This window comes from Erinaceus europaeus, chromosome 17 (genome assembly GCF_950295315.1).
Source record: "Erinaceus europaeus chromosome 17, mEriEur2.1, whole genome shotgun sequence".
Lineage (NCBI taxonomy): Eukaryota > Metazoa > Chordata > Mammalia > Eulipotyphla > Erinaceidae > Erinaceus > Erinaceus europaeus.
This window is the reverse complement of record NC_080178.1, coordinates 3179976-3203473: the sequence shown is the minus strand read 5'-3', so window position 1 is coordinate 3203473 and position 23498 is coordinate 3179976. Positions and strand designations below refer to the sequence as shown.

The 23498-nt window shown below is 59.3% G+C and overlaps 3 protein-coding genes and 1 non-coding gene across 5 annotated transcripts; 1 reads left to right on the top strand and 3 right to left on the bottom strand.

Moving 5' to 3' along the window:
- Positions 1–2732: 2732 nt before the first annotated feature.
- RIN1 (Ras and Rab interactor 1) lies at positions 2733–8806 on the bottom strand. Of its 2 annotated transcripts, none has more exons than XM_007518767.3 (10): positions 8654–8806; positions 8363–8543; positions 8154–8268; positions 7714–7786; positions 7525–7616; positions 6667–7398; positions 6171–6476; positions 5875–6006; positions 5635–5786; positions 2733–4113 (listed from the first exon to the last, which is right to left on the bottom strand). In XM_007518767.3, exons 1-10 carry the CDS (start codon positions 8725–8727, stop codon positions 3616–3618), a joined length of 2355 nt encoding a protein of 784 aa, XP_007518829.1. In that variant the 5' UTR covers positions 8728–8806; the 3' UTR covers positions 2733–3615. The 2 variants fall into 2 exon arrangements, with proteins under 2 accessions (XP_007518829.1, XP_016041742.1); XM_016186256.2 differs by lacking the exon at positions 8654–8806 and adding an exon at positions 8628–8650.
- A 1065-nt stretch (positions 8807–9871) lies between these two features.
- BRMS1 (BRMS1 transcriptional repressor and anoikis regulator) lies at positions 9872–16755 on the bottom strand. Its single transcript, XM_016186257.2, has 10 exons — positions 16638–16755; positions 13592–13740; positions 13412–13502; positions 13197–13324; positions 13025–13104; positions 12864–12960; positions 12437–12529; positions 11589–11653; positions 10520–10559; positions 9872–10356 (listed from the first exon to the last, which is right to left on the bottom strand). The coding sequence occupies exons 2-10, from the start codon at positions 13731–13733 to the stop codon at positions 10349–10351; spliced, it is 744 nt and encodes a 247-aa protein (XP_016041743.1). The 5' UTR covers positions 13734–13740; positions 16638–16755; the 3' UTR covers positions 9872–10348.
- Positions 16756–17037: 282 nt separating this feature from the next.
- B4GAT1 (beta-1,4-glucuronyltransferase 1) lies at positions 17038–19316 on the bottom strand. Its single transcript, XM_007518629.3, has 2 exons — positions 18100–19316; positions 17038–17864 (listed from the first exon to the last, which is right to left on the bottom strand). Exons 1-2 carry the CDS (start codon positions 19153–19155, stop codon positions 17673–17675), a joined length of 1248 nt encoding a protein of 415 aa, XP_007518691.1. The 5' UTR covers positions 19156–19316; the 3' UTR covers positions 17038–17672.
- Positions 19317–19721: 405 nt separating this feature from the next.
- TRNAS-GCU (transfer RNA serine (anticodon GCU)) lies at positions 19722–19803 on the top strand. The gene has a single exon. It is a non-coding gene; the product is annotated as a tRNA-Ser (tRNA).
- Positions 19804–23498: the final 3695 nt, after the last annotated feature.

Here is a 23498-nt window from a genome sequence, read left to right as displayed (position 1 = left end):
TGAGTCTACTTCATAAGCACTGAGGCGTGTCTGCAGGTGTCTTTCTCTTTCCTTCTCTATCTCCCCCTTCTTTCTGTCCTGTACGATAAAAAAAAAATGCAAAAAAAATAGCCTCCAGGAGCAGTGGATTCATAGTGCTTACACTAAGCCCCAGCAATAACACTAGAGGCAAAAAAATAAATAAATAAAAGTGAGCAGATATGTTCAAGGACTGAGGTTCAACCCTCCAGTCTCCACCTGCAGGGGGAAGCTTTGTGAGCAGTGAATCAGTGCTGCAGGTTTCTCTCTATCTCCCCCTCCTCTCTCAATAGCTCTGACATATTACAAACAAAAACATGTTTAAAATTATTATTTTAAATATTTTATTTATGAGAAAGATGGGAGGAGAGAGAAAGAACCAGACATCGCTCTGGCACATGTGCTGCCGGGGATGGAACTCAGGACCTCATGCTTGAGAGTCCAAAGCTTTATCACTGCGCCACCTCCCGGACCACTTAAAATTATTTATTTGAAAGGGGAAGAGAGAAGTGGAGGAGAGCGAGACTGAAACCACCCGGCCCCTGAGTCTCCACCGCGTGTAGCCTGGTGATGGGACTCAGGACCTTGTGCACATCTCTGCCGCTTCCTAGCCAGTCTCCCTACTCTAACTTTCTCATTCTTTTATTTTTATTTTTATTTTCTTTATTTATTCCCTTTTGTTGCCCTTGTTGTTTTATTGTTGTAGTTATTATTGATGTTGTCGTTGTGGGATAGGACAGAGAGAAACGGAGAGAGGAGGGGAAGACAGAGAGGGGGAGAGAAAGACAGACACCTGCAGACCTGCTTCACCGCCTGTGAAGGGACCTGCCTGCAGGTGGGGAGCCGGGGGCTCGAACCGGGATCCTGACGCCGGTCCTTGTGCTTAGCGCCACCTGCGCTTAACCCGCTGCGCTACAGCCCGACTCCCACTTTCTCATTCTTTTGAGAGAGAGAGAGAGAGAGAGAGAGAAATGGGAGATACCTCAGCACAGCTCTACAGTCTTGAGCGTCCCTGGTGCCGTCCATGGAGGGCCTCCTATGGGGTGTCTAGGTCTCTGCTGGGTGAGCTAGTTATTTATTACCAGAGCACTGCTCAGCTCTGGCTGATGGTGATGTGAGGGACTGAACCTTGGACTTCAGAGCCTCAGGCATGAGAGTCTGTTTGCATAACCATTATGCTATCTACACCCACCCACACGTGAGTTATCTCCCAGCCCCCTTGGGTTCTGTTTTAGAGGCTCCCCCAGAACCTGGTAACCAAGTCCTTTGCCCTGTAACCAGAAATCCTCAGTTTCTTCAGCTATAAAATGGGACTCCTGAAACCCCTTCTCCTAGATCACCTGCCATGCCTGCAGCCCCCATTCCCATTACCACCTGGGCTCATGCTGGTTCACCTGCCTGGGTCCCAGACCCGCCAGACCCACTCAAGAAGACAAATGAGTGGCAGAGGGTGTGCAGAGAAGAGCCAGGAATCGGTGTCAAGCACAGAAGGGGGTTCCCAGAAACCTTTTCAATCCTAGACACCCCCCCCAATTTCCCAACATAGCCACATCTGGCCCTGGGGTTCCCAGAGCGGCCCCCCTCCCCGTCCCCTACTGCCATTCCAGGTCCTTCCTCTGTCACTGGAGTGAAACACCCTGTACTGGGTTCCCAGAAGCTGGCCTTCCCCAGGCCCACCTCCTGTCAGGTCTCAGTTTCCAAACACCAGTCTAGGACAGCATTTATCGAGCCTCACTGAGCAAGGCACTGGGAGGGGTGGGCGTGGCCTGGGGGACGGAGAGGGTGTACAAAAGAGTGAAGGGGGGCCACGAGCTGGAAGCTTGGGGGAGGGAAGGGCTGCCAGTGGCTCCAGCAGAGATCGGGGTACCAGAACCTGGGCTTCCAGTTGCCGCACATGTGGGTGCACCCCAGAGACTGGTGGGGTTCCCCCTTCCCCCAGGGACAGCTCCTCCTGGTGAGGGGGTCTTCATTCAGAGCCCTGACTCCAGGGCAGCTGAGGACTGGCAGCCCCTAGATGGACATCTGTGTTGCCCCCAGGCTGCCCCCTGGCCGCACCCCAACTCAGAAGGTGTGAGCACCTGGAGCTGTGACCCTGGAGATACCTTCACGGGCCACGCATGCCCCCTCCTGGCCGTCAGTGGTGTTCTCTTTGTTCAGATTTCCTGCCTGCTCTGGGAAGCCCCTCTGCCCGCCCCCAACTTCGGGGCTGCTGGGCCTGGAGCATGTTGGCACACTGGAGTAGAGGTGTCTCAGGGGCCTGACCCCAGGTTCAAATTGGGGATCCCCAAATGCCGGCTGTGTGCTACATGGAAGCCACTTCCTGACACTCAGTAGTAAGAGCAGAGGGAGAGGGCCCCTAGTGCAGAGACAAAGCCCCCCCACTACCTGCCCTCGCCTCTGCTTCCGGAAGCCTGTCTACCTGCTGGTGGACACCAGTGCCAGGCCAGTTCCCTTGAAACTCCAGAGCACCCAGGAGGACTTCCAGTCCTGGGAAAGGACTGGACTGTAGGTGCTTCCTGAGGGCGTGTGACATTCAGAGTCCCCCCACCCCCACGCCCGACTAACCCAAGGCCACCATCTTTGGTGAGGGCAGACCTCACCTCCTTGCCCATGGCCTGAGCTCAGCCTATCACCCCTGGGGACTCTTGGGTGGAGGGCAGACGATCAACAGCAGTTCCACTTTGCAGCTGGAGGACACACAAGGCTCAGGGACATATATTTAGATATATATATTTAATGCTTATTTATTTATTTACTCCCTTTTGTTGCCTTGTTGTTTTATTCTTGTAGTTATTATTGATGTCGTCATTGTTGGATAGGACAGAGAGAAATGGAGAGAGGTGGGGAAGGCAGAGGGGGAGAGAAAGATAGACACTTGCAGACCTGCTTCACCACCTGTGAAGTGACCCCCACCCCCCACAGGTGGGGAGCTGGGGGCTTGAACCGGTATCTTTACACCAATCCTTGTGCTTTGCGCCACCTGCTGCACTACTGCCCGACTCCATATATATATATATATTTTTTACCAGAGCCCTGCTCAGCTCTAGTTAATGGCAGTGCTGGAGATTGAACTTGGGACCTTGAAGCCTCAGGCATGAGAGTCTCTTTGCAGAACCACTATGCTATCTGCCTCCACCCAGGATGCACCTTCTTCAAGTAGCCTGGGGCCTCTGCTGCCTCCCCTCCTCCATCCTAACCAGAGTAGGTAGAGCGGTGTTTTGGGGCTCTAAAGCCCTCAGTCTGGAGGGAACCCCTGGCCAGCTCTGTGTCCGGGACTGAGCCCGGGGCGTAGGGCACGTGAGAGGGGACAGACCTCTGCCCAGGCCCGAGGTGAATATTCACTGGGCGGGGGGCAGAGAGGAAGGGGCCTGGTCACTTATTTTTCAAGCCCCTCCTTGCTCCACTCCTCAAGATATGGTCAGCACATGCCCCCCTTCCTTCTGGGGTGATCACAGAGGCAGAGAAGGTGGCAAACACAGGAGATGGCTCATTGGGGCAGAGGAAGGTCGTGGCTGTTAGGGTGGGGGCCGTGGCAGCCTTCCCATCTGGCTCAGCCTCCTGCCTCAGTGAGCTTCCTATCTGACTCATCACTCCCTGCTACTCCTCTGCTGCCTGGGTCCCCCCAGTCTCTGGCCCCCTGTGCTGGGCAGGGGGTCTCCTATCTTGGCCCTCAGCTTCCTCAGCCTCCTCTGCCCCCTTAGCTCTTGCTTCAGATTCTCCTCTGTTATCCCCGGGGCTGCTTTTGACCTGCACACTGCCATCTCCTGGGTCCCATTCCACCCCACCCCTGGCCCCAGCCTGTGGCTCCTCCCTGCCCTCTTGGGGAGCAGCCCCAGGGGAGGCCCCTGGGGTCTCAGCCCGGCGGCGGTAGACCAGATAGCTGGCTGCTGGCAGCCCGTGTGCCAGGGCTGCAGGTGACAGGCGGTGGTAGGCCTGCTCCTTGTACAGGAAGAGACCGAAAGTGTCTGGCTGGGCCACCCGGAACTTGGTGGCGCAGAGCTGGGCCAGGCTGGCCATCGAGGCGCCAGGGGGCACAGCCAGGGTCTTGGAGGTGCAGCCGCTGCTGGGGTCCTGATAGGCCACTCGGAGCAGATGCTGTGTGGAGAGAGGAAAGTGAGAGTTCAGCCCCACCTGGACCTCCAGGGCAGGCTTCACCCTTGGGCAGGGCATGGCAAGGCTAAGCCCTAAATGGCTCTGTACAGGAAGAGACAGCTCCCTGCTTGTCCCTACTCATCTTGCCCTCAGATTCGGCCCATCAGGGAGCTGTGATATCCCTGTCTTATGACACAGTGGTGACAGCTCTCTCAGCCATGGGCTCTGCCCTGTCATAGTCTTGCTTCACTCCAGGAAAGGAACTCAGGGCTTCATGCACACACAGTGTCACTATGTGCCCCCTAAGCCCATTATTTTCATTACTTCTTGGGGGGACACCTCTGCACTGCTCCACCATCCATGAAGCCGCCCACAGCTGTCCATGGTGATCCAATGTGATGCTAGGCCTCAAACCCAGGGCCTCAGGGCTGGGGAGGCAGCATACTGGTTCTGCAAGAGACTTACATGTCTGAGGCTCTGAGGTGTCAGGTTCAGTCCCCAGCACCATCAGCCAGAGCTGCCATCAGCCAGAGCTCTGGTATCTCTGTATCTCTCATTAAAATAAAGTAAAAATTAGGGAGTCCAGTGGTAGCACAGCGGGTTAAGCGCAAGGACCAGTTTAAGGATCCCGGTTCAAGCCCCCAGCTCCTCACCTGTGTCTGTCTTTCTCTCCCCCTCTTTGTCTTCCCCTCCTCTCTCCATTTCTCTCTGTCCTATCCAACAACAAACAACATCAACAACAACAATAATAACTACAACAATGCTACAACAACAAGGGCAACAAAAGGGGAGGGAAGGCCTCTAGGAGCAGTGAATTCATGGTGCAGCCACTGAGCCCCAGCAATAACCCTGGAGGCAAAAAATAATTATAAAAATAAAGTAAAAAACAAAACAGAAACCAGGACCTTACACATGGTAAAGGTATGTACTCCACCAGGTGAGTCATCTCCCAGCCATCAGCCTGGCTTTTTTTCCCCCCCTTCTCCCTACTGATTAATGAGAGAAAGAAGAGAAGAAAGGAGAGGAGAAAGGAGAGAAGCAGAGCGTCACTGCACATGTAGCCTAGTGAACTTGAGAGTCCAGTGCTTTTGTTTTAGATAGATTGGTTGGTAGGTGGATGGATACCAGGGCACCAAAGTTTCCTTCAGTGTGTGTGTGTGGGGGTGACCCAGGCTCAAACCTGGGTGGGTCACAGGGCAAAGCAGCACACTCTCCAAGGCAGCCACTTCTCCTGTCGGAAACCCACTGCTTTAGCCAGCCACTGTTCCACCTGCCGAGCCCCCCAGCCTGGCCTCTTCACCAGACTGGGGAGAGTCCCTCCAACAGGAAGGTGACAACTGAGGGACAGGGTTGGGCTGACAGGGTGAGGGGAACCTTGTCCAGAGACCCAGTTGGGGTCTGGAAGCCAGGATTCAAGGCTTGTACCTGGATTTACATCTCCTCGTCTGTGAAAAGGGGCTGGGGTGTGCAGGACTGGGTCTGGGGAGTCTGGGGAGGCCTGGGGGTCTGGGGGTGGGGTGGCACCTGGGAGCCTGGGCTGGCGGGTACATGGCGCTGCTCCCAGAGGCGGAGGGCCCGCTGCAGCTCCTGCGCGGGGCTGAGGGCCAGGGTCTGGGTCTGGTCCAGGCCACTCAGCAGGGCCAGGCTGGCTGACAGGCTGGTCAGGTAGTAGCCGCCTGGGATGGGAAGGGACAGGGTGGCTCAGACGGCAGCTGCACATGCTCCTGGGTCTCTTCCCTGCAGCCGGGCCGGGCCGGGCCTCACCCTCCCCGGTGAGCAGGGCGGGCTCCAGCAGCTCCGACATGTACTCGGCCTCGGGCAGTAGCTCCGGCAGGTCACAGTGCGCCAGGACCAGGCTCAGCAGTGGGAGAAACGCGTCCGCCCCAGCACCTTCCCCTGTGTGAGGGGTTGTGGGTGCGGAATTTCAGGGGTCCAGCCTCAGAGTCACTTCTGCCTCCTGTGCTCTCACTTCGCCAGCCATCTGTGATGGGCTGCTTCCCCCGCCCCATGTCTCCGCTGGGCAAGGCCTGGGGACCAGGGGCGGGGCTGGGGGCTCTTACCCGCCTGGGCCCTCAGGCAGGTGTAGAGCAGCTTGCAGGCCTGCAGGAGCCGTCGGACCTGGGCGCTGGGGGAATAGGAGCGATGCAGCTGCAGCAGCCTTTGGCGCACCTGCTCCACCTGGGCAGGTGAGGGCAGGCTCACGGGCGCCCCAAAGGCCGCAGCGCCCTGGGTGCGAGCCCTGCGGAGCCCCTCAGTCAGGCGGCCCAGGGAGCCATCGGCGCAGAGCCGGCGCCGCAGACGGGCCAACAGGACAGGCCGCAGGGGCTTGAGCACCGAGCGGTGCAGGGACTTCTCCAGCACGAGCTCTGCAGAGGAAGGCAGGGCCGGGGTTGGGGAGCAGCCTAGGGCGGAGGGTGGGGCAGCACCCCAAGGAGCCCATGCGGAGGGATGCAAAGATGGAGGGCCTGGGGTGGGGCGGGGCGCAGGAGGAAGGGACTTGCTTTGCCGACGCTGGGGTGGGGGTGGCAGGCCAGGGGGACCAGGGCAGGGCCTCACCAAGCCTCTCGGGGGGCAGCAGCTTCTCGGGGCCCAGCTCGGCGCTCAGCATGGCCCGGGCCTGGCTCAGCACCTCGCGGACCCCCTGCAGCTCCCGGGGCTGGGGGCCAGCGCGCACCTGGGTCAGCAGGTCCTGCACCAGCTGGCCGGCGGCCGTGTGTCTGTCCCGCACCAGCTCCGCGACCGCCCGGCCCACCTGCCGCTCGGGCGCCAGCAGCGAGCAGACGGCGGCGCTCAGGGAGCGGAGCAGCGGGCGGCGGCGGCCCAGGGGCGGCGAGCTGGCGGGGCTCCCCCGGACCCCCGGGCCCCCCGCTTCCTCCTCCGAGCTGCTGGGGGAGCCGCAGTCCACCTCCTGCAGGGAGGGCAGGGGCGGGAGGCCCGCAGGCACCCGGTATCCGGCCGAGCTCTCCCGGCGCAGCAGCTGGCGCGGGCGCCCCCTGGCGGCGGGGCTGGGGGCTGCGCCGGGCGGCGGCGCGGGCACCGGGGGCGGTGGCACCGCGGGCGGGGACAGGGGGCTGGAGGTCTCGGTGGACACGCACACTTTGAAGCTCCTTTTGAACTTCTCGCGCCGGGCGGGGCCCAGGTCGCCTGGGAACAGGGGGTTGAAGAAGCACAGGGCGGCCCCCGAGCCCTGGTCCAGCTCCTGGGGGGGCCGCGGCTTCAGTCGGGGCAGCAGTGGGCCTTCCTCCGCGCCCGGCCGGGCCTTAGTGTGCAGGGACGAGCTCCAGAACTCTAGGACAGACAGACAGACAGACCCAGGGCCTCAGAGAAGTCTGGGTGGGGGGGGGCAGGCGAGGGCTCTCTCCCACCCATCTGCCGTCCCCCCACCCTGGGCAGTGGGTGGCAGCGAGCCCTCACCGGCGCCCAGATGAGAGATGGCTTCCAGCTCCTTGTGGGTGGCTGCCTGGCGGATGGCTCTGGGGAGCTGGAGCCGGAGGGGGAGGACGTCCCTGAGCCAGAGAGAAGATGGCAAGTCAGGAGGCAGGGGTGCACCAGAAGGGGCCAAGGGGGAAGGGGAGGAGTGGGCAGGGTGACCAGCAGGCTCACCGGTCATGGCAGGAGGTGCAGATGAGCTGGACTAGGTCTGGGAACCTGAGCTCTGAGCCCTCCAAGGAGATGCCTGAGGGGCGGGGAGGGAGGTGGGCAGAGGGTTCCCTGGGGCCCCTCCTGGGTCCCCCCCCACCTGTCTCAGCCTTTCACCCCCAGACCTCCTATCCCCCCAGCCTCTCACCTCCAGAACCACCCCTCCACCTTTCTTGCACCCCTGGCCCTCCAGCCTCTTACTCCCAAAGCTTCCTCCCAGCCTCTCACCCCCTGCTCCCCCAGCCTTTTACACCCCTGAAGCCCCCAAGCCTCTTACTCCTAGAACCTCCCCATCCCAGCCTCTTACCCTCTGGCCCCTCAGCCTCTCATGCCCTGGCTACCACCCAGCCTCTCACCTGGGCCCCCGGCCTCTCACCCTCTGCCCCCCACCACCAGCCTCTCACCCCCTGTGCCCTCCAGGATGTAGTGGCTGGAGACAAAGGAGGGGCTGCTGGCCTCGGGCAGCCGCACGCACAGCACTTGGCACTGGTGGGTGTTGGACTTGCGCACCAGGAACGTCTGTGGGGGCAGAGCAGGAACAGGGTTGGCAGCTTGGGACCCCCATGTCCAGCCCGGCCGTCCCATACTCCCCACCCGCCCCGGACTCACTCACCCCCGGGGGCTCCGTCCGCAGCGTGTGCAGGGCGGCCGCTGCGTTAGCCTGGAGCTGCAGCCACACGGGCCGGGTGAGGAGGAGGCGCTCCCGCAGGCTCACTGTGCGCCCCGGTCGCTGGGGGCCCCCCGCCGTTCCCCCTCCAGCATCTGGCACGTCGTACAGAGGGTCCTGGGCTGGCCTGGGGGGCAGGCGCCAGACTGCTCAGGGGAGCCGGGGACTGGCACCACAGCCTCTCCCATTGGGCGCTGCCCCCCAGCCCTACCAGGACATCCCACCAAGTCCACTAACTTTTCTGGAGGCAGGCTGGCCGGATTGGGGGCTCCTCTAGGAGGGCCTGCTCCTGACCCCCTTGGGCTGGCCATGGCGGGAATGCCTTCAGTCTCTCCCGGGACTCAGGAAGACTCCAGCCCCCAGGCAGGAGCGCTCACATTCCCCTGGTGAGTAACACTTCCTGAGGGCGGTGCGACCTGGCACACCCCGCCAGTTAACTCTTGGCTGGCCACTCAGCCCAGATACTGCCTGCTTCTTCTGGGGTCCGGACCCAGCCTCCTGGGGGCACGGGGGGGGGGGGGGGCCTGTAGCACTCCCTGCTCCCGCGTTCCCCTGTGGTGGGTTGCCACCCCCACAAGGCACTTCCTCTGGTTGGGGCGGGAAGGGGTTAAGCCAGGGGCTCCAGTCTGTGGCAGCCTGGCCCTAGAGACACCTTTAAGTCTGAGGTCAGTTGCTCATCTGTCCGGGTGCGGGGTCGCCTGTTGGTTGAGCGCCCCCTGCTGGTCTGTCACCTGTGACTCATTCCTGACCTAAGTTGGGCTTTGGGATTTCAGGTTGCCATGGAGAAAGGATGCTGTGTCTCCAAGGCAACGGACCCCTTTGCTTAACTGAGGTTCTGGGGGTGGTTCTATCGGAACAGGGGGGAGTCTGGCTGTGAGGTCGTCAGCACATGGCGCTGCTGCCGGCTGCCTCCCACGCACGCAGGCCGACAGCCTGCCGTGCCAATCTGCCAAGTGGCTGGGCAAGTGTGGACATGACCCCCCCCCCCAGGCCACGTGCTCTCTGCCTGGCCACGTGCTGCTTCAGGCTCTGCTCACCAGGCCCACTAAGCTCAGGGCCTGACCCCCAGTCCTTTCGGAGCCTGTACCCCACAAGTTGGTGGGTCCTGCTGGGTGGTATGAGGTCCCCCAAAGAGACTACATGCTCACCAAGAGGCAAGGCTCCCTCAAGGTAAATCAAGCATGTGTGGGCAGGGGGCTGTGCAGCTGAGGCCCTGGGTTTGAGCCCTGGTGCCACATGTGCTGGGGGCAGTGCTCTGACTTCCTTCTTGCTCACACCAGTCAAGACAAATAAATAGGGCGGAGGAGTAAGGAGGGAATCAGGGGAAGGGCATAGGAATTTGGTGGAGGGCTGGCAAGTTGCCCATGCAGGTCTATGTAAAACCACACTCCTGAAATCCTACAAATCTGTAGAATGCGCTCAATCAGTACAAGAAGCAAATCACACTCACAGTGGTGACAGAGTCCAGGAGAGGTTTATTCCTACCCCCCCCCAGGCTGGAAGGCTGACTCCCACAATCTGAGGAGGCCTAGGGAGCCTGCGTCTTGCTTCCCATGACAGCCAGGGGCCCCAGCCCATCTCTGGCTCAGAGCTCCCACGCAGACAGGTCTCCGGGTTAGCAGCAAGGCTGCGGCTCTGGCTGTAGACACGGCTGCAAGTCGTCTTTGTTTGGGGTGGGGGGAGGGGTGGGTGTGTGGAGGTGGCTGGCCGGATGAGGGGGTCTGGAGGACTGGTGGTGGATGGAGGAGACAGTCCAGACAGCTCTGGGCCACCCTTGAGGGACGAGGAGGGTGGAGGAGGCCCGGGCACGTGTTCTGGGAAGTCTGCAAGCAGGGTGACCCGCTGTTCATCTGCCTTTCTGCAGCAGGAAGATGCCCACTCTGAGCTTGGTGCCAGCTGCTCTGAGGAACCCGTTCACCGGGGACAGCAAGGTCAGGGTCCTGGGAGTGTGTGGGAAAGAGGAGGTCACTGCAGGCCGAGGAAGGCGAGGCAAGCCGAGCCAGGGCTGGGCAGGTGCACTCCAGCCCTCAGAGACTGAGCCTGGCGGTGTGTGAGTCGAGATGGGGGGACCCAATGCTTCCCCCCACCCCCAGTGACTCTTACCCTCTGGTTTCCTCTTCTGTGGGGACACAGCTGCTCTAGCCTGGATGGGCAAGAAAAGGGCCCGAGAGCCTGCACTGAGCTTTGCAAGTCCCCCTTCATCAGCTCCTCTCAGGTGTGTGTGTGGGGGGTTTGCAAAGAAGCTCTAAGAGGGGTAGGGGCCCAGAGCCCCTTCTACAGGGTGCTCTGATGAGGTCACCTGTTGGAGGTCTGGTTGGTCCAGTTATCCCCCCCCTCTGCCCCCAGTTCTGCCTGGAATAAGGGAGCACCCTCCTCCTGGAGTCTTGCGGGTGCCTGGCCAGGCTGGGGACAGGGCCACCAAGGGCCAGTGACAGAGAGCTCCCGCAGGAGCCCATATGTGGAGAGGCCGAAGCTCTGGGGTATGGAGGCTGGACAGCAGATGCCCCCCAGCCCTGGCAGGGCTGGCAGAGCAGTCAGCACGGCCCTTGGCTTGGCCACATGGGCATCACTGAGGCTCCGTGCCGGCATAATTCCACGTTATGGCAGAGTCGCTTCTTAATTTTTTTTTTTTCTTTTTCTGATTGGGGCTGGGGGGAGGTGGAGAAAGAAAAGGAGAGACACCACGGCACTGTTCCGGCGCGTGTGACAGCACCCATGTGGCAGCCAGGGGCCTGAACCTGCATCTATTCATTTTCTTTTTTTTTTCTTTTTCTTTTTTAAATATTTATTTATTATTTATTTTCCCTTTTGTTGCCTTTGTTTTTTTATTGTTGTAGTTATTATTGCTGTTGTTGTTGTCATCGTTGTTGGATAGGACAGAGAGAAAAGGAGAGAGGAGGGGAAGACAGAGAGGGGGAGAGAAAGACAGACACCTGCAGACCTGCTTCACCGCCTGTGAATCGACTCCCCTGCAGGTAGGGAGCTGGGGGCCTGAACCGGGATCCTTACACCGGTCCTTGCGCTTCGCACCATGTACACTTAACCCACTGCGCTACCGCCCGACTCCCATCTATTCATTTTCTTTTAAGATTTACTTTATGTGATGCCAGGGATTGAACGGGGGCTTCCCGCGGACCAGTGCTGCCAAGCCCCCTCCTGGGCGCAGCCCCACCTTTTTGATGGCCGCCCAGTCCTCCAGGATGTCAATCTCCTGCAGCATGTACACGATGTACGGGCCTGCCCGAGGGTCAAGGAAGTGGCAGGCGGGTGACAGGGAGAGCCCAGCGCCGGGTTAGAGCTCAGGCTCTGTCACGATGTCCGGGGTCCCGGGAAGCGGTCAGCAAGGCTCATCCTCAGTCCCCCCTCCAGCCTGGGGGGGTGGGGAGGAGAAGGAAGGCCATCCACGCACCTGGGGACCTCAGGGCTCCTCCTATTCTCTACCCCTGACCTGTCCTCTCCTCTGGTCTCTTCTGTCCTGAGAATATGACTGTCTTCACACACCCCTCCAGGAATCTTGCTCTGTGCCCAGTGCCGCCTGCCCTCGGGTCTCTACCACCCAGAGTCCTCCCTCCCTGCAGGCTCCATGGTATCCGGCTGCTGCCTGAAGGAGGGGGTGGTGTGTGTTCAATTTCTCCCCATGCCAGGCTCGGGGCTCAGGCAGCTCCTCCCATGTGGGATGTGGGTCCCCAGTTTAGGCTGTAGGGTCAGCGGTTAGAGGTTATAGACACTGGGGTGGGGTGGGGGGAACCAGGAGAGGCTTCAAGGAGGAGGTAGCCTCTGAAATCAGCACTTGACAGGCACAGACAGGAAGAGGAGAACAGGATCCCTCGGGAGTCACTGGGTCCCCAGAGAATGGGAGAGACGCAGGAGAAGCCCATGAGAACTTGCTACGGCTGCACCCACCAGACGTGGTCTTGAGATGCCCGGGGACAGTGGAAGCATCCAGTCTGTCTCTTGTCCCTCTGCTTCCTCCCTCTCATTCTGACTCCTGGCTGGGGTAAGGCCACCGGGAAAGGATACCGGACACGAGGGGTGCCTTCTTCCGCTTGCTGGGCGGCAGAGAGTCCCACGTCTTAGAGCCACCTCGGGCGTGCAGTCTTTCATCCCACCGCTCTGTGCCCCGAGACCCAGAGTCAGGATGCCTCTCCCTGGATGGCCCCCAGGATGCCTCCCCTGGGTCCTTATCCAGGGCTGTGCAGGGGCCCCGGGCTGAGGTTACCGCATGCAGGGAGCCTTGTTCCTCTCTGGCTCCATGGACAGTGGGAAGAAGATGGGTTCTGTACCCTTCCCCAGCCCTGTGCCCGTAGGGCCCAGGGAACAGTGGCTATCCTACTCTGCAGTAAGGTTGGGGACGCACCTCTTAAGCCCCCACTGATGCCCGGGGCCCAGGAGGAGCATCTCCCCGCCCCCGACGTGGGCGGAGGGAGGGGTGGGGCCGCCAGCTCACCGGAGCTCAGGGCCAGGCTCTGGCGGTCCTCCTCCAGCCGCTGGATGCGCTCCTGCAGCTCGCCGTGCAGCGTGTCATACAGCAGCAGCTTCTCGCTCTGGAAGGGGGGCCTGCTCAGCGCGCGGGGGCGGCGGCCACCCCCCAGGTGCCCGCGTGCTCACCTCCAGGTGCTGCTTGGCTCCCTGCAGCTCACACTCGTACTTGTTCCTGATCACGTCCAGGCAGAAGCCCTTGTAGATCCCTGCGGGGTGTGGGGGGCAGAGGGTCTGCTGAGGAGCAGAGCAGGGGGCGCCCGGGACCCCCCCACACACACACACACAGGACAGCACTCACCTGCCACCTGAATGCGGATCTTCAGGCTCCGCTGCAGCCCCCCGAGGGGCTCTGTGTATTCGGGTGCCTTCTCGGCCCCCACTTCCTCCAGGCGCAGCCGCAGCTGACTCAGCCGCTCCCTGAACAGCCTGCCAGGGCCGAGAGGGGGTGGGCCTAGAACCTGGGCCCCGACTGCCGGGCCGCGACCCCAGACTTGGCCTCATGCCCGCACTTACTTCTCCTTCAGCTCCGAGAACTGCTTCTCCAGGTCCAGCATCTCGTTGACGCACTCACTGCGGCGCCTTTCATAGTCTTCGTCGTCCATCTCTAAGGTGTGGGGGCCAGGGGACAGTCAGGGCCCATGGGGCGGGGCCTCGCGGCGGGGGCGGGGCCTCGCGGCGGGGGCGGGGCCTCACCTGAGCTGCTCTCCTCCGATTCCGTCTGGCTGCCAGCGCTGCGCTCCTCCTCACTCTCCTCCTCCTCGCCGTTCATCTCCGCCGCAGAGTCGCCCTCGGCCTCCATGTCCTCTGCCTCTTTGCCTGCGGGCTGCATGGGCATCTGGGCTCTGCAAGGAGGGGCGCGGCCCCGGCTCACTCCGCCGCCCAGGGCCCAGGGAGTCAGAGCCAGCGTGAGTGCAGGCAGAGCCGGGCTGGCACAGGGCTGGGAGTGGCACCGGGGCGGGAGGGAGAAGGTGGAGAGGCTGCCGGCACAGCTTCGGGAAGTCTGACAGCCGTGAAACTCCCATGCCCTTGGGCTGGGTGGGGCATCCCAACTCTGAGACTACTGGCCGAGGGCTGACTCCACACTGTCAACGGGCCTGGATCCAGCTTTTCATGGGGCTTCCCAGGCCCTGCCCGGAGTGAACTTGAATTTCTTTCTTCTATTTTTAACATTTTATTTATTAATGAATGAAAAATATAGGAGGAGAGAGAGAAAGAACCAGACATCACTCTGGTACATGTGTTGCCGGGGATTGAACTCAGGACCTCATTCCTGAGAGTCTGGTGCGTTAGCCACCACACCACCTCCCAGACCACTGGACTTGAATTTCATCACCAACTAGCCACCAGATCTCAAACGTACCATGCACCTCCCTCTCGTTCCCTCCATGCTGCTCACTCCGCCAGCAGTGCTCTCCTTTCTCTGTCTTCTCACTCAAATTCTAGTTGTTGTTGTTGTTAATGTCTTTTTAAATTTATTTATTTTTAATTTCTTTTTTAAAAATATCTTATTTATCGGATAGAGACAGCCAGGAATCAAGAGAAGGGGTGACAGGGAGGTAGAGAGACAGAGAGACACCTGCAGCCCTGCTTCACCACTCGCAAAGCTTTTCCCCTGCAGGTGGGGACTGGGGGCTTGAACCTGGGTCCTTGTGCACTGCAACATGTGCGCTCAAGCAGGTGCGCCACCACCCGGCCCCTCTCTGCGTCAAATGCCATCTTCTTCAGCCTCTCTTCCCTCTCTTGTCCTTTCAACACCTCAGGGCAGCTCCTCCCACGAAACCTTTAGATGCACACAGGTCCCCATTTAGAAGCACAAGAGGGGCCGGGAGATGGCTCAGTAGGCAGAACACAGGCCTCAGCACTACCCTGCCTGCGGCCCTGGGTCAGCTCCCCGACACATGGGAGCAGGGCCAGCACCAAAGGAGCCCCACGGATGGCGGGTGGAGCAGTGCTGCCAGTGAATCCTGTGGCTGAATGAGTGTGGTGCTGTCTCTCTCTCTCAAAAAGTAGAGGACAAACGTTGAGCAAGGTGGGGAGCAGCTCGAGGCCCCATGTGCATCCATGTGCATCGCATAAAAAAAGAAAGAGCAGAAACTCAACACCTCACTCCACCCCACTTAACTGCTGGGGGCCCCCTTTCCACTTCGTAGCTTTCTATTTTTTCTTTCAGGAGAGGTTCAGGTCCGTGGCCTCACATGTTAGAGGCCTGCCCTCTACCACTGAGCCGTCACTGGACACACCTACATTTTTCCAAGTCTTGTGCACACACACTGTTCCAGGCTTCACACTCCCTGCCCCCCGCCCATTTCCACGCGTTTCTGTCTGCTCACCCTCAGCCGACAATGCTCGTGAGTCAGCCACTGCCCACTGGCACCTAGCTGACTTTTCAGCGGCACCGGCCACGATTAACATTCCTTCTCCAAGAGCTAGCAGCACGCACAAAGACCCTCATCACAGAGGGGGCGGGGGTGGGGTGGAGGGAGGGGCTGGCTCATGGGCCGGGTTCAACCCTCAGAGAGAAATGTGGTTATTGGCATGAAGTGGGTTCTTCAGGGCAAGGAAGAGACTGCGTCAGCAAAGCAGGATAACGTGTGGCGGGAGAAGAGGCCCATGATGGAAGTCCCAGAGCCACTCAAGGGGCAGAAGATGAGATCCTTGTAAAGGAGAAGGGAATCAGGGAGAGACGTGGAAGAGAAAAACCCTCAAGTCCCAGGGCAAGAGGATGTCAGAAGTAAAGGTGGCAAAGCCAAACGGTGCCAAGGGATGCCCGACAAGGGAGGCCAAGCAGCCCTGTCCACAGAGGGCCTCTAGTCCCTGCGATGCCCTTCCAGCTTCTCCGAGCACTGCCCTGGGGTCACCACTGCCTCCTGGAAGCCTCATCTGCTTAGCTGTCCGCTGTTCTCCCTTCTCATGTCTGTCTCTCCAGCCAGCCTGGGAGCCTCTCAGGGGCAGGGGTCACACATGCTCCGACATACCCAGTACAACTCTTGTTGGGAAAGGAGGCATCTTTTTACTTCCTCCACCGCAGCGAGTGGTGCAACATAACTGGCCTAAAAGAACGGTTTCCAGGGTCCTGGCGGTGGCGCACCTAGTTAAGTTCACCCATTACAGTGCTCAAGGCCCCAGGTTCAAGCCCCTGGTCCCCACCTGCAGACCGAAAGCTTCTCAAGTGGTGAAGCAGGGCTGCAGGTGTCGCTCTGTCTCTCTCCCTCCCCTTCCAATTTCTCTCCGTCTCTATCTAATAATAAATTAAATGCAATATTAAAAAAAAAAAAAAAAAGAACGGTTTCCTCCCACTCCAGGATCGCTCCGAATCTGACTTGAAAACCTGGGTTCTTCAAACCAGCCTCGACTTCCCCATCATCCTCAGTCCTCGGTTCCTAAGTTCCCAAATGTCGCAATTCCTCTTCGTTTGTCGGGTCTGTGATTGGCCGCGTGAGCTACACTAAATCACACCTTCCCCTCCGTACCCGGGGGGGGGGGGGGGGGGCAAAAAGAGGGTCGCCGCCGCTACTCCCGGGAGCTGTGGGACTGCAAGGAGTAAGGGGTGGAGAAAACAGACTGTGAGGCAGCGCTGCGCACATGCACTTCACCGCTGCGGGGCCTGGCCTCCGTGCAAGGTCGACCCTCCCGCCGCGACCGTCCCGCCATTGCCCGGCGCGGGCGGGGGCCACCGGCTCCTCCGCGGCCAGCGGTGCCCCACACGCGCCCGGCAAGTTCTCTCCGCGGCGATACGCACCGCGGGGACCGGCGCCTGCGGCCGCACGTCCGAGCCTCAAGTGTCGCTTGGAGCCCGAGGCCGCCGGTCCCGGCCCCAGCCGCTGGGCTCCCGGAAGCGCCGCTCGGGTCCCTCTTTGCCGCGGGGGCGGGGCCTGAGCCCGCTTCCGCGTACGTCATCAGGCGGCGCCGCCGGGTGGCTCCCAATTGGAGGAACCTGGGCGACGCGAGGCCGCGAGCCGCGGGCCGGTCTCCATGGCAACCGGGTGCCACCGGCACGGGGCTCGGTCTGCGGGAGGGGCCGGGGTGGCTTCCTCGCTCTGCAGCCCGCGCCCCCAGTCCACAGAACTGTCCCCGCCCGCGCGTGCAAGGGGGAGAACCAGAGACCCCCGGCCCCCGGCCAGGAGAGTAAAGGAGCCGGCTGGAGGTGTGAACACTCATTTATTGACATGCTCAGCGGCAGGCAAAACCCAGCCCGACCCACTCAAGGGTCCAGGATTATCTGGCACAGAACCCGCAGGCCTTGCTGCCCTTTTCCTGAGTCTCCGAAGGTGCTGATCAGGGAGGCCTAGGGACTCTAGCTTTTGGCCCCCAGACTAAGACTTCCATCTCCCTCTTTCTGATCCCCCCACTGTGTTAAGCTCGGTGCCATTCACACTTTCGGCTCTCCTACTGGCACCCACCTGGGATTGTTCATAATAGCAACAATAATACTGTAATAATATTAATGACACTTCACAGTTGTACGAAGCTTGCAGTGTTTTCACATAGAGCATCTCATCTGAGCCTCCCAACAGTTCTGCGAGGTAGGTTGTCTCACCTCCCTTCTTACAGACGGGATAACCGAGGCTCAGAAAGGGAGGGGGACTTGCTCAAGGCCACACAGTCAGTTAGTGGTAAAGCTAGGACTTCGTCCCAGCACCCATATTTAAGTTCAGTGTTCTGACACCACAGCTGCCACAGTCAAGTGGAGTGACGCTTCTTACCCCAGTCAGGCCTGAAGGTCGGCCCCAGGAAGAAGGAGGCTGAGGCTTCTCAGACTAAGGGTAGGAAGGACTCAGCAGTGACGGGGGGAGTTGGGGTACTTGGCTTTCAGCTCCTGCTTGAACTGTCGGTAAAGGACCTTATTGTGCTGATTCTCTGCCTCCTTCTGCGGATGGAACTTCAAGGTTTCTTTGAACCCCTTGTGAAGCAGAAAACCTTGATTCAGCACCTCAAAATTGAATCCTGCCATGTGCAGCTCACAGGCCTGTGTGTGTGTTGGGGGGGGGGGGGAGAGAGACAGGTCAGCAAAGTTTGGTGACGTTTCTTGGGCCAAGATGGACACCCCTAAACCTCACTCCAGTCCTCCTCCCCGGGCCCCCCTCTGGATCTCCCGCGCCATCCAGTTATCCCTCCCCAACGCAGACCCTTCCTGTTTTGCCGCCTCCTTCCCACCCAAAGCTTCCCACAGCTCCCTGACCCTCCCCCGTCCAGATGGGCACCTGGCTGATGCGATTGAAGCCGTATTGCCGGAAGCGCTCGTCGAAGGTGGGCACCTTGCCTCCGGCCACGTAGAACGGCTCCCAGGGGTCCTGCCAGGGCACCACGTAGGAAGGCCTCAGCAGGGTCTCTTTTGGCAGGTTGACCCAGCGGGAGTAGTTGGTGGGCTCCTGGCAGGGCGTGCACAGCCCATGGTAGAAGGGCCGCACCGCGCCCGCCTGGTAGAGCTGCAGCAGCTCGTTCTTGTTGGTGGGCATGCGGAGGGACCGGCGAATCTCAAAGGCGGGCACCACCAGCGCCGTGCCCGCCCACTGGCTCCTCTGATCCAGCATCTCCCGCAGGCTCCTCCACAGCCCCTGGCTGGGGACCATGTCCACGTCGACCACCAGGGCAAAGCTGGCGCCCTCACGAGCCAGATTCCTCAGCAGGTTATTGGGGTAGGAGACATTGGTGCCCAGGGCATAATTGACCCCAGGCTGGGCCACCCTGGCCAGCTTGTCAAAGACCTCCGAGCAGGACCGCAGCCGGGCAAACTCGCCGGGCTCCCGGGGGTCGGGCACAGCGGCCTCGTAGCGCGAGGGGCACACGAGGTGCAGGGCGACCCTGGCGCGCATTTCGGGGCAGTGTCTGCTCAGCGCGTAGGTCAGCACCGTAGCCAGCTGCGCCTCCTCCTTGGTGGCCGCGAACACCGCCACGGACAGCGGGCCCTCCCAGCGCCCCAGCAGGCCCGCCAGGTGCGGCAGGTTGTCCACGCTGGCGTGCGTGGCCAGGACCACGTCGTCGGGGTCCATGGTGGTCTTCAGCAGGCCCCTGTAGACGCGGTACTCGCCGCTGGTGTCCAGGACGCCCCCGGAGGCCAGCGCGGCGCGGAGCTGCGCCTTGACCTGGATCACCGACCGCGGCGACGGGGGCAAGAACTCGAAATACTGCTCCTGCTCCTCCTGCCCGTGCAGCCCCGACAGCAGCGACAGGTAGAGCAGCTGCAGCATGGCCACCAGCATGAGCGCGACCAGCAGCAGCTGGTAGAAGGCGCAGCGGACGCCGTGGGCCATCTGCATGGCTCTCCCGGCCGGGGGCGCGCAGCGGGGACCACCGGGCCGCGGCCTCCACCCGCCGCCCCAGCTGGGATTTAGCGCAGCCAGCCGAGCGCCCCCGAGCCCCGCCGAGCCCCGCCGAGCCCCGCGCGCCGCGCCGCGCCGCCACAGCGCCCCCTGCGCGCCGGGAGGAGCTCCTGCCGCCGCCGCCGCCCTCTCGCGCCAGGCACGGTGCCAACGCGGAGCCCGCCCCGCGCCCCCCGAGTCTGGGGGGGTCCGCACCCCACTTGCGGCCGGTGCACGACTCCCGGGATCCAGCGCGTCCTGACCGCCCCGCGCGCTATCCGGGACTCGGGGCGGGGAAACCGCGACCGGGCTCGGCTGCAGCTCTGCAGCAGGACGGCGCCGGTCCCCGCGGCGGCGGGCGGAAAGCAATACGAAAAGCACCCCCTTTCCCCGCGACCCCCCCCCCTCCTCGGGACCCCAAGAGGTCTACCCTTGGGGCTACCCAAGAAAGTGGCCTACAGGTGGCCGGTTCGGCGCGGAGGCGGCGAGAGATAAGGGAATGAGGAAGGAGGCGCCTTCCGTGGGACGAGGTGGCCGAGTGGTTAAGGCGATGGACTGCTAATCCATTGTGCTTTGCACGCGTGGGTTCGAATCCCATCCTCGTCGATTGCCTTTTACACTGGGGACGAGCCTTCGTTTCCCACTTCCCGCCACTTGCGCAGATGCCCACGCGGGCTGCCACGCCATCCTTCCTTCCAGCCCGGGCTACTGTCCCCTCTTTGTGCCCGCGGCATCTTCGTATCCTGTTGGGCAAACCTGACCGGAAAAAGGTTAGTAAAGGCGGCTTGTTTTTTCCCCCCTCTCCCTAAAAGAGGGTCCAGGGCTCCAGCTGGAAGAGCAGAATTCTGGCCAGTGCCACATGGGGTGGGGGGTGTCCGATGTTGAGTGGTTTTCTGCAGGAAATGGACAAGCGCCCTTTTCTCGCTCTCCCCCGCCCCCCCCCCCCCCGTGTCGCACCCGGACCCCCTGTCAATCGCGTGTGATAACTGTTAAGCCCCGTGACCCCGGTGTGGTTTCCAGGAGGACAGACCAGGGAGGATCTTCAGCGCCGGGATAGGGGTTCGCCCACAAATCCACAACAAGTGGGGAGCCAGGGTTGATGGGTGTCGGGGTGGCTGGAGACGGGAGCTGTAACACCTGCTGCCCGCCAGTGGGCGATAGACACGCGTGTGGGGCCTGCTGGGGACCCAGGTGCAGCCACCTGTGAGGCTCTAACCCGCTTAGGTCAGGCCCGGTGTCCTGTAACCCTCTTTCATGTGTAGTGAAAACGATATATTGTATAATTATTTTAAGCACCTTTAAAAACATTTTATTTTTTAATGAGAAAGATAGGAGGAGAGGGCAGGGGTAGATAGCATAATGGTTATGCAAACAGACTCTCATGCCTGAGGCTCCAAAGTCCCAAGTTCAGTCCCCCGCACCAGCATAAACCAGAGTTGAGCAGTGCTTTGGTAAACAAGAAAGAAAGGAAAGAAAGATAGGAGGAGCGAGAGAGAAAGAACCAGACATCACTCTGGTACATGTGCTGCCAAGGATCAACCTTGGGACCTCCTACTTGAGAGTCCAGTGTTTTAGCCACTGCGCCACTTCCGGGATCACTATATTTATTTATTATATATATTATTTGCCACCAGGGTTATAGGTGGGGTTTGGTATCTGCACAACTCCACCATTCCTGGCCTGGTGACCATATTTTATTTTATTTTTCAATAGAGACAGAGGGAAATTGAGAGGGATGGGAGAGTTAGAGGGGAAGAAATACCTACAACACTGTCTCTCCACTCATAAAACTCCCTTCACTTCAGGTGGGGATTGGGGGCTTGAGCCTAGGTCTTTTGTATGGTAATGTGTGTACTGAACCAGGTGCGAACCACCTGGCTCCTTATTTTATTGTTTGTTATTTACTTATTTTATTGCCACAAGGGTCATTCCTGGGGCTTGATGCCTGCACTGCAAATTCACCACTCTTGGAGGCCATTTTTCCCTTTCCCCCCTATTTCCCCCCTTTTGTTGCCCTTGTTTTTTAATTGTTGTAGTTATTACTGTTGTTGTTATTGATATTGTCATTGAATAGGACAGAGAGAAATGGAGAGAGGAGGGGAAGACAGAGGGGGGGAGAGAAAGACAGACACCTGCAGACCTGCTTCACCGCCTGTGAAACTATCCGCCTGCAGGTGGACCAGGGTCCGCCTAGGTCCTTGTGCGCTGTAATATGTGCTCTTAACCAGATGTGCCAGATGTGCCTGCCCTTTTTCCTTTTCCTTTTTTTCCCCCCTAATTTTTTAAATTAGATATGACAAAGAGAAATTGAGAGAGAACGGGGTAAAGAGAGATAGAGGAGGACCAGGCAGTGTGGCGCAGCGGGTTAAGCACACATAGGACCAAGCACAAGGACCCATGCGAGGATCCCGGTTCGAGCCCCCGGCTCCCCACCTGCAGGAGGGTTCCTCCACAGGCAGTGAAGCGGGTCTGCAGGTGTCTGTCTTTCTCTCCCCTCTCTGTCTTCCCCTCCTCTCTCCATTTCTCTCTGTCCTGTCCATTCAAGTAAAATGGAAAAAAATGGCCTTCAGGAGCAGTGGATTTATAATGTAGGCACCGAGCCGCGGCAGTACCCTGGAGGCAGAGAGAGAGAGATAAAGAGATGTGCTTCGCTGTTCATGATGTGGGGAGCAGGGGCTCAAACCTGGGTCCTTGTTCTTGGTAATGTGTGTGTTTAACCAGGTTCGCAACCACCTAGACCACTTAGGTATTTATTTATTTATTTATTTATTTTGCCTCCAGGGTTATTGCTGAGGCTCGGTGCCTGCACCACGAATCCACTGCTCCTGGAGGCCATTTTTCCCCCTTTGGTCACCCTGGTTGTTTTCATCGTTGTTGTGGTTATTATTATTGTTGCCATTGATGTCGTTGTTGTTGGACAGGACAGAGAGAAATGGAGAGAGGAGGGGAAGACAGAGAGGGGGAGAGAAAGACAGACACCTGCAGACCTGCTTCACTGCCTGTGAAGCGACTCCCCTGCAGTTGGGGAGCCGGGGCCGAACTGGGGTCCTTACGCCGGTCCCTGCGCTCTGCACCACATGCACTTAACCAGCTGCGCTACCGCCCGACCCCCAGGTATTTACTTTTACCAGGCACTGCTCAGCTCTGACTTACAGTGATGGGGTGATGGGGACTGAACCTGTGACTTTAGAGCATCAGGCATGAAATTCCTTTGCCATTATCATTGTGCTATCTCCCCAGATCATTTTTCTGTCTATTTTTAGGTGGGGAAGGGGAGGTCACAGCACCAAAGATTCGTTCCGTGTGGTGTGGAACATGGATCAGACACTGAGCAACGCGGCAGGCTCTAAGTGAGCTACTTCACTAACTCAGCCACTTTTTTTTTTTCTTTTGGCCTCCAGGGTTATCTCTGAGGCTCGGTGCCTGCACTATGAATCCACTGCTCCTGGAAACTATTTTCCCCATTTTTGTTGCCCTTGTTATTGTTGTTGGATAGGACAGAGAGAAATTGAGAGAGGAGGGAAGACAGAAAGTGAGAAAGACAGACACTTGCAGACCTGCTTCACCGCTCGTGAAATGACCTTCCCCCTACCTCAGCTATGGAGTTAGGGGCTTGAACCTGGATCCTTATGCTGGTCCTTGTGTCTTGCACCATGTGTGCCCAACCTGGCGCGCTACTGCACAGCGCCCTCAGCCACTTTTTATAGAGGAAGAGAGAGAGGGAGAGAGGAGAGACATCTGCAGCACTATTCCACCACCTGTGAAGCTCTCTCCCCCACCTCCTGCAGGTGGGGACTGGGAACTTGAACACAATAATTCTTTTTTTTTAATTTCAAGAAATATTTATTTATTCCCTTTTGTTGCCCTTGTTTTATTGTTGTAGTTATTATTGTTGTTGTTGATGTGCAGAAGCTAGTTAACTAACTAGCTTCTGCACAGCAAAAGAAACCACTACCCAAACCAAGAGACCCCTCACAGAATGGGAGATCTTTATATGCCATACATCAGACAAGAGTTTAATAATCAACATATATAAAGAGCTTGCCAAACTCAACAAGACAACAAATAACCCCATCCAAAAATGGGGGGAGGACATGGACAGAATATTCACCACAGAAGAGATCCAAAAGGCCGAGAAACACAGGAAAAAATGCTCCAAGTCTCTGATTGTCAGAGAAATGCAAATCAAGACAACAATGAGATACCACTTCACTCCTGTGAGAATGTCATACATCAGAAAAGGTAACAGCAGCAAATGCTGGAGAGGCTGTGGGGTCAAAGGAACCCTCTTGCACTGCTGG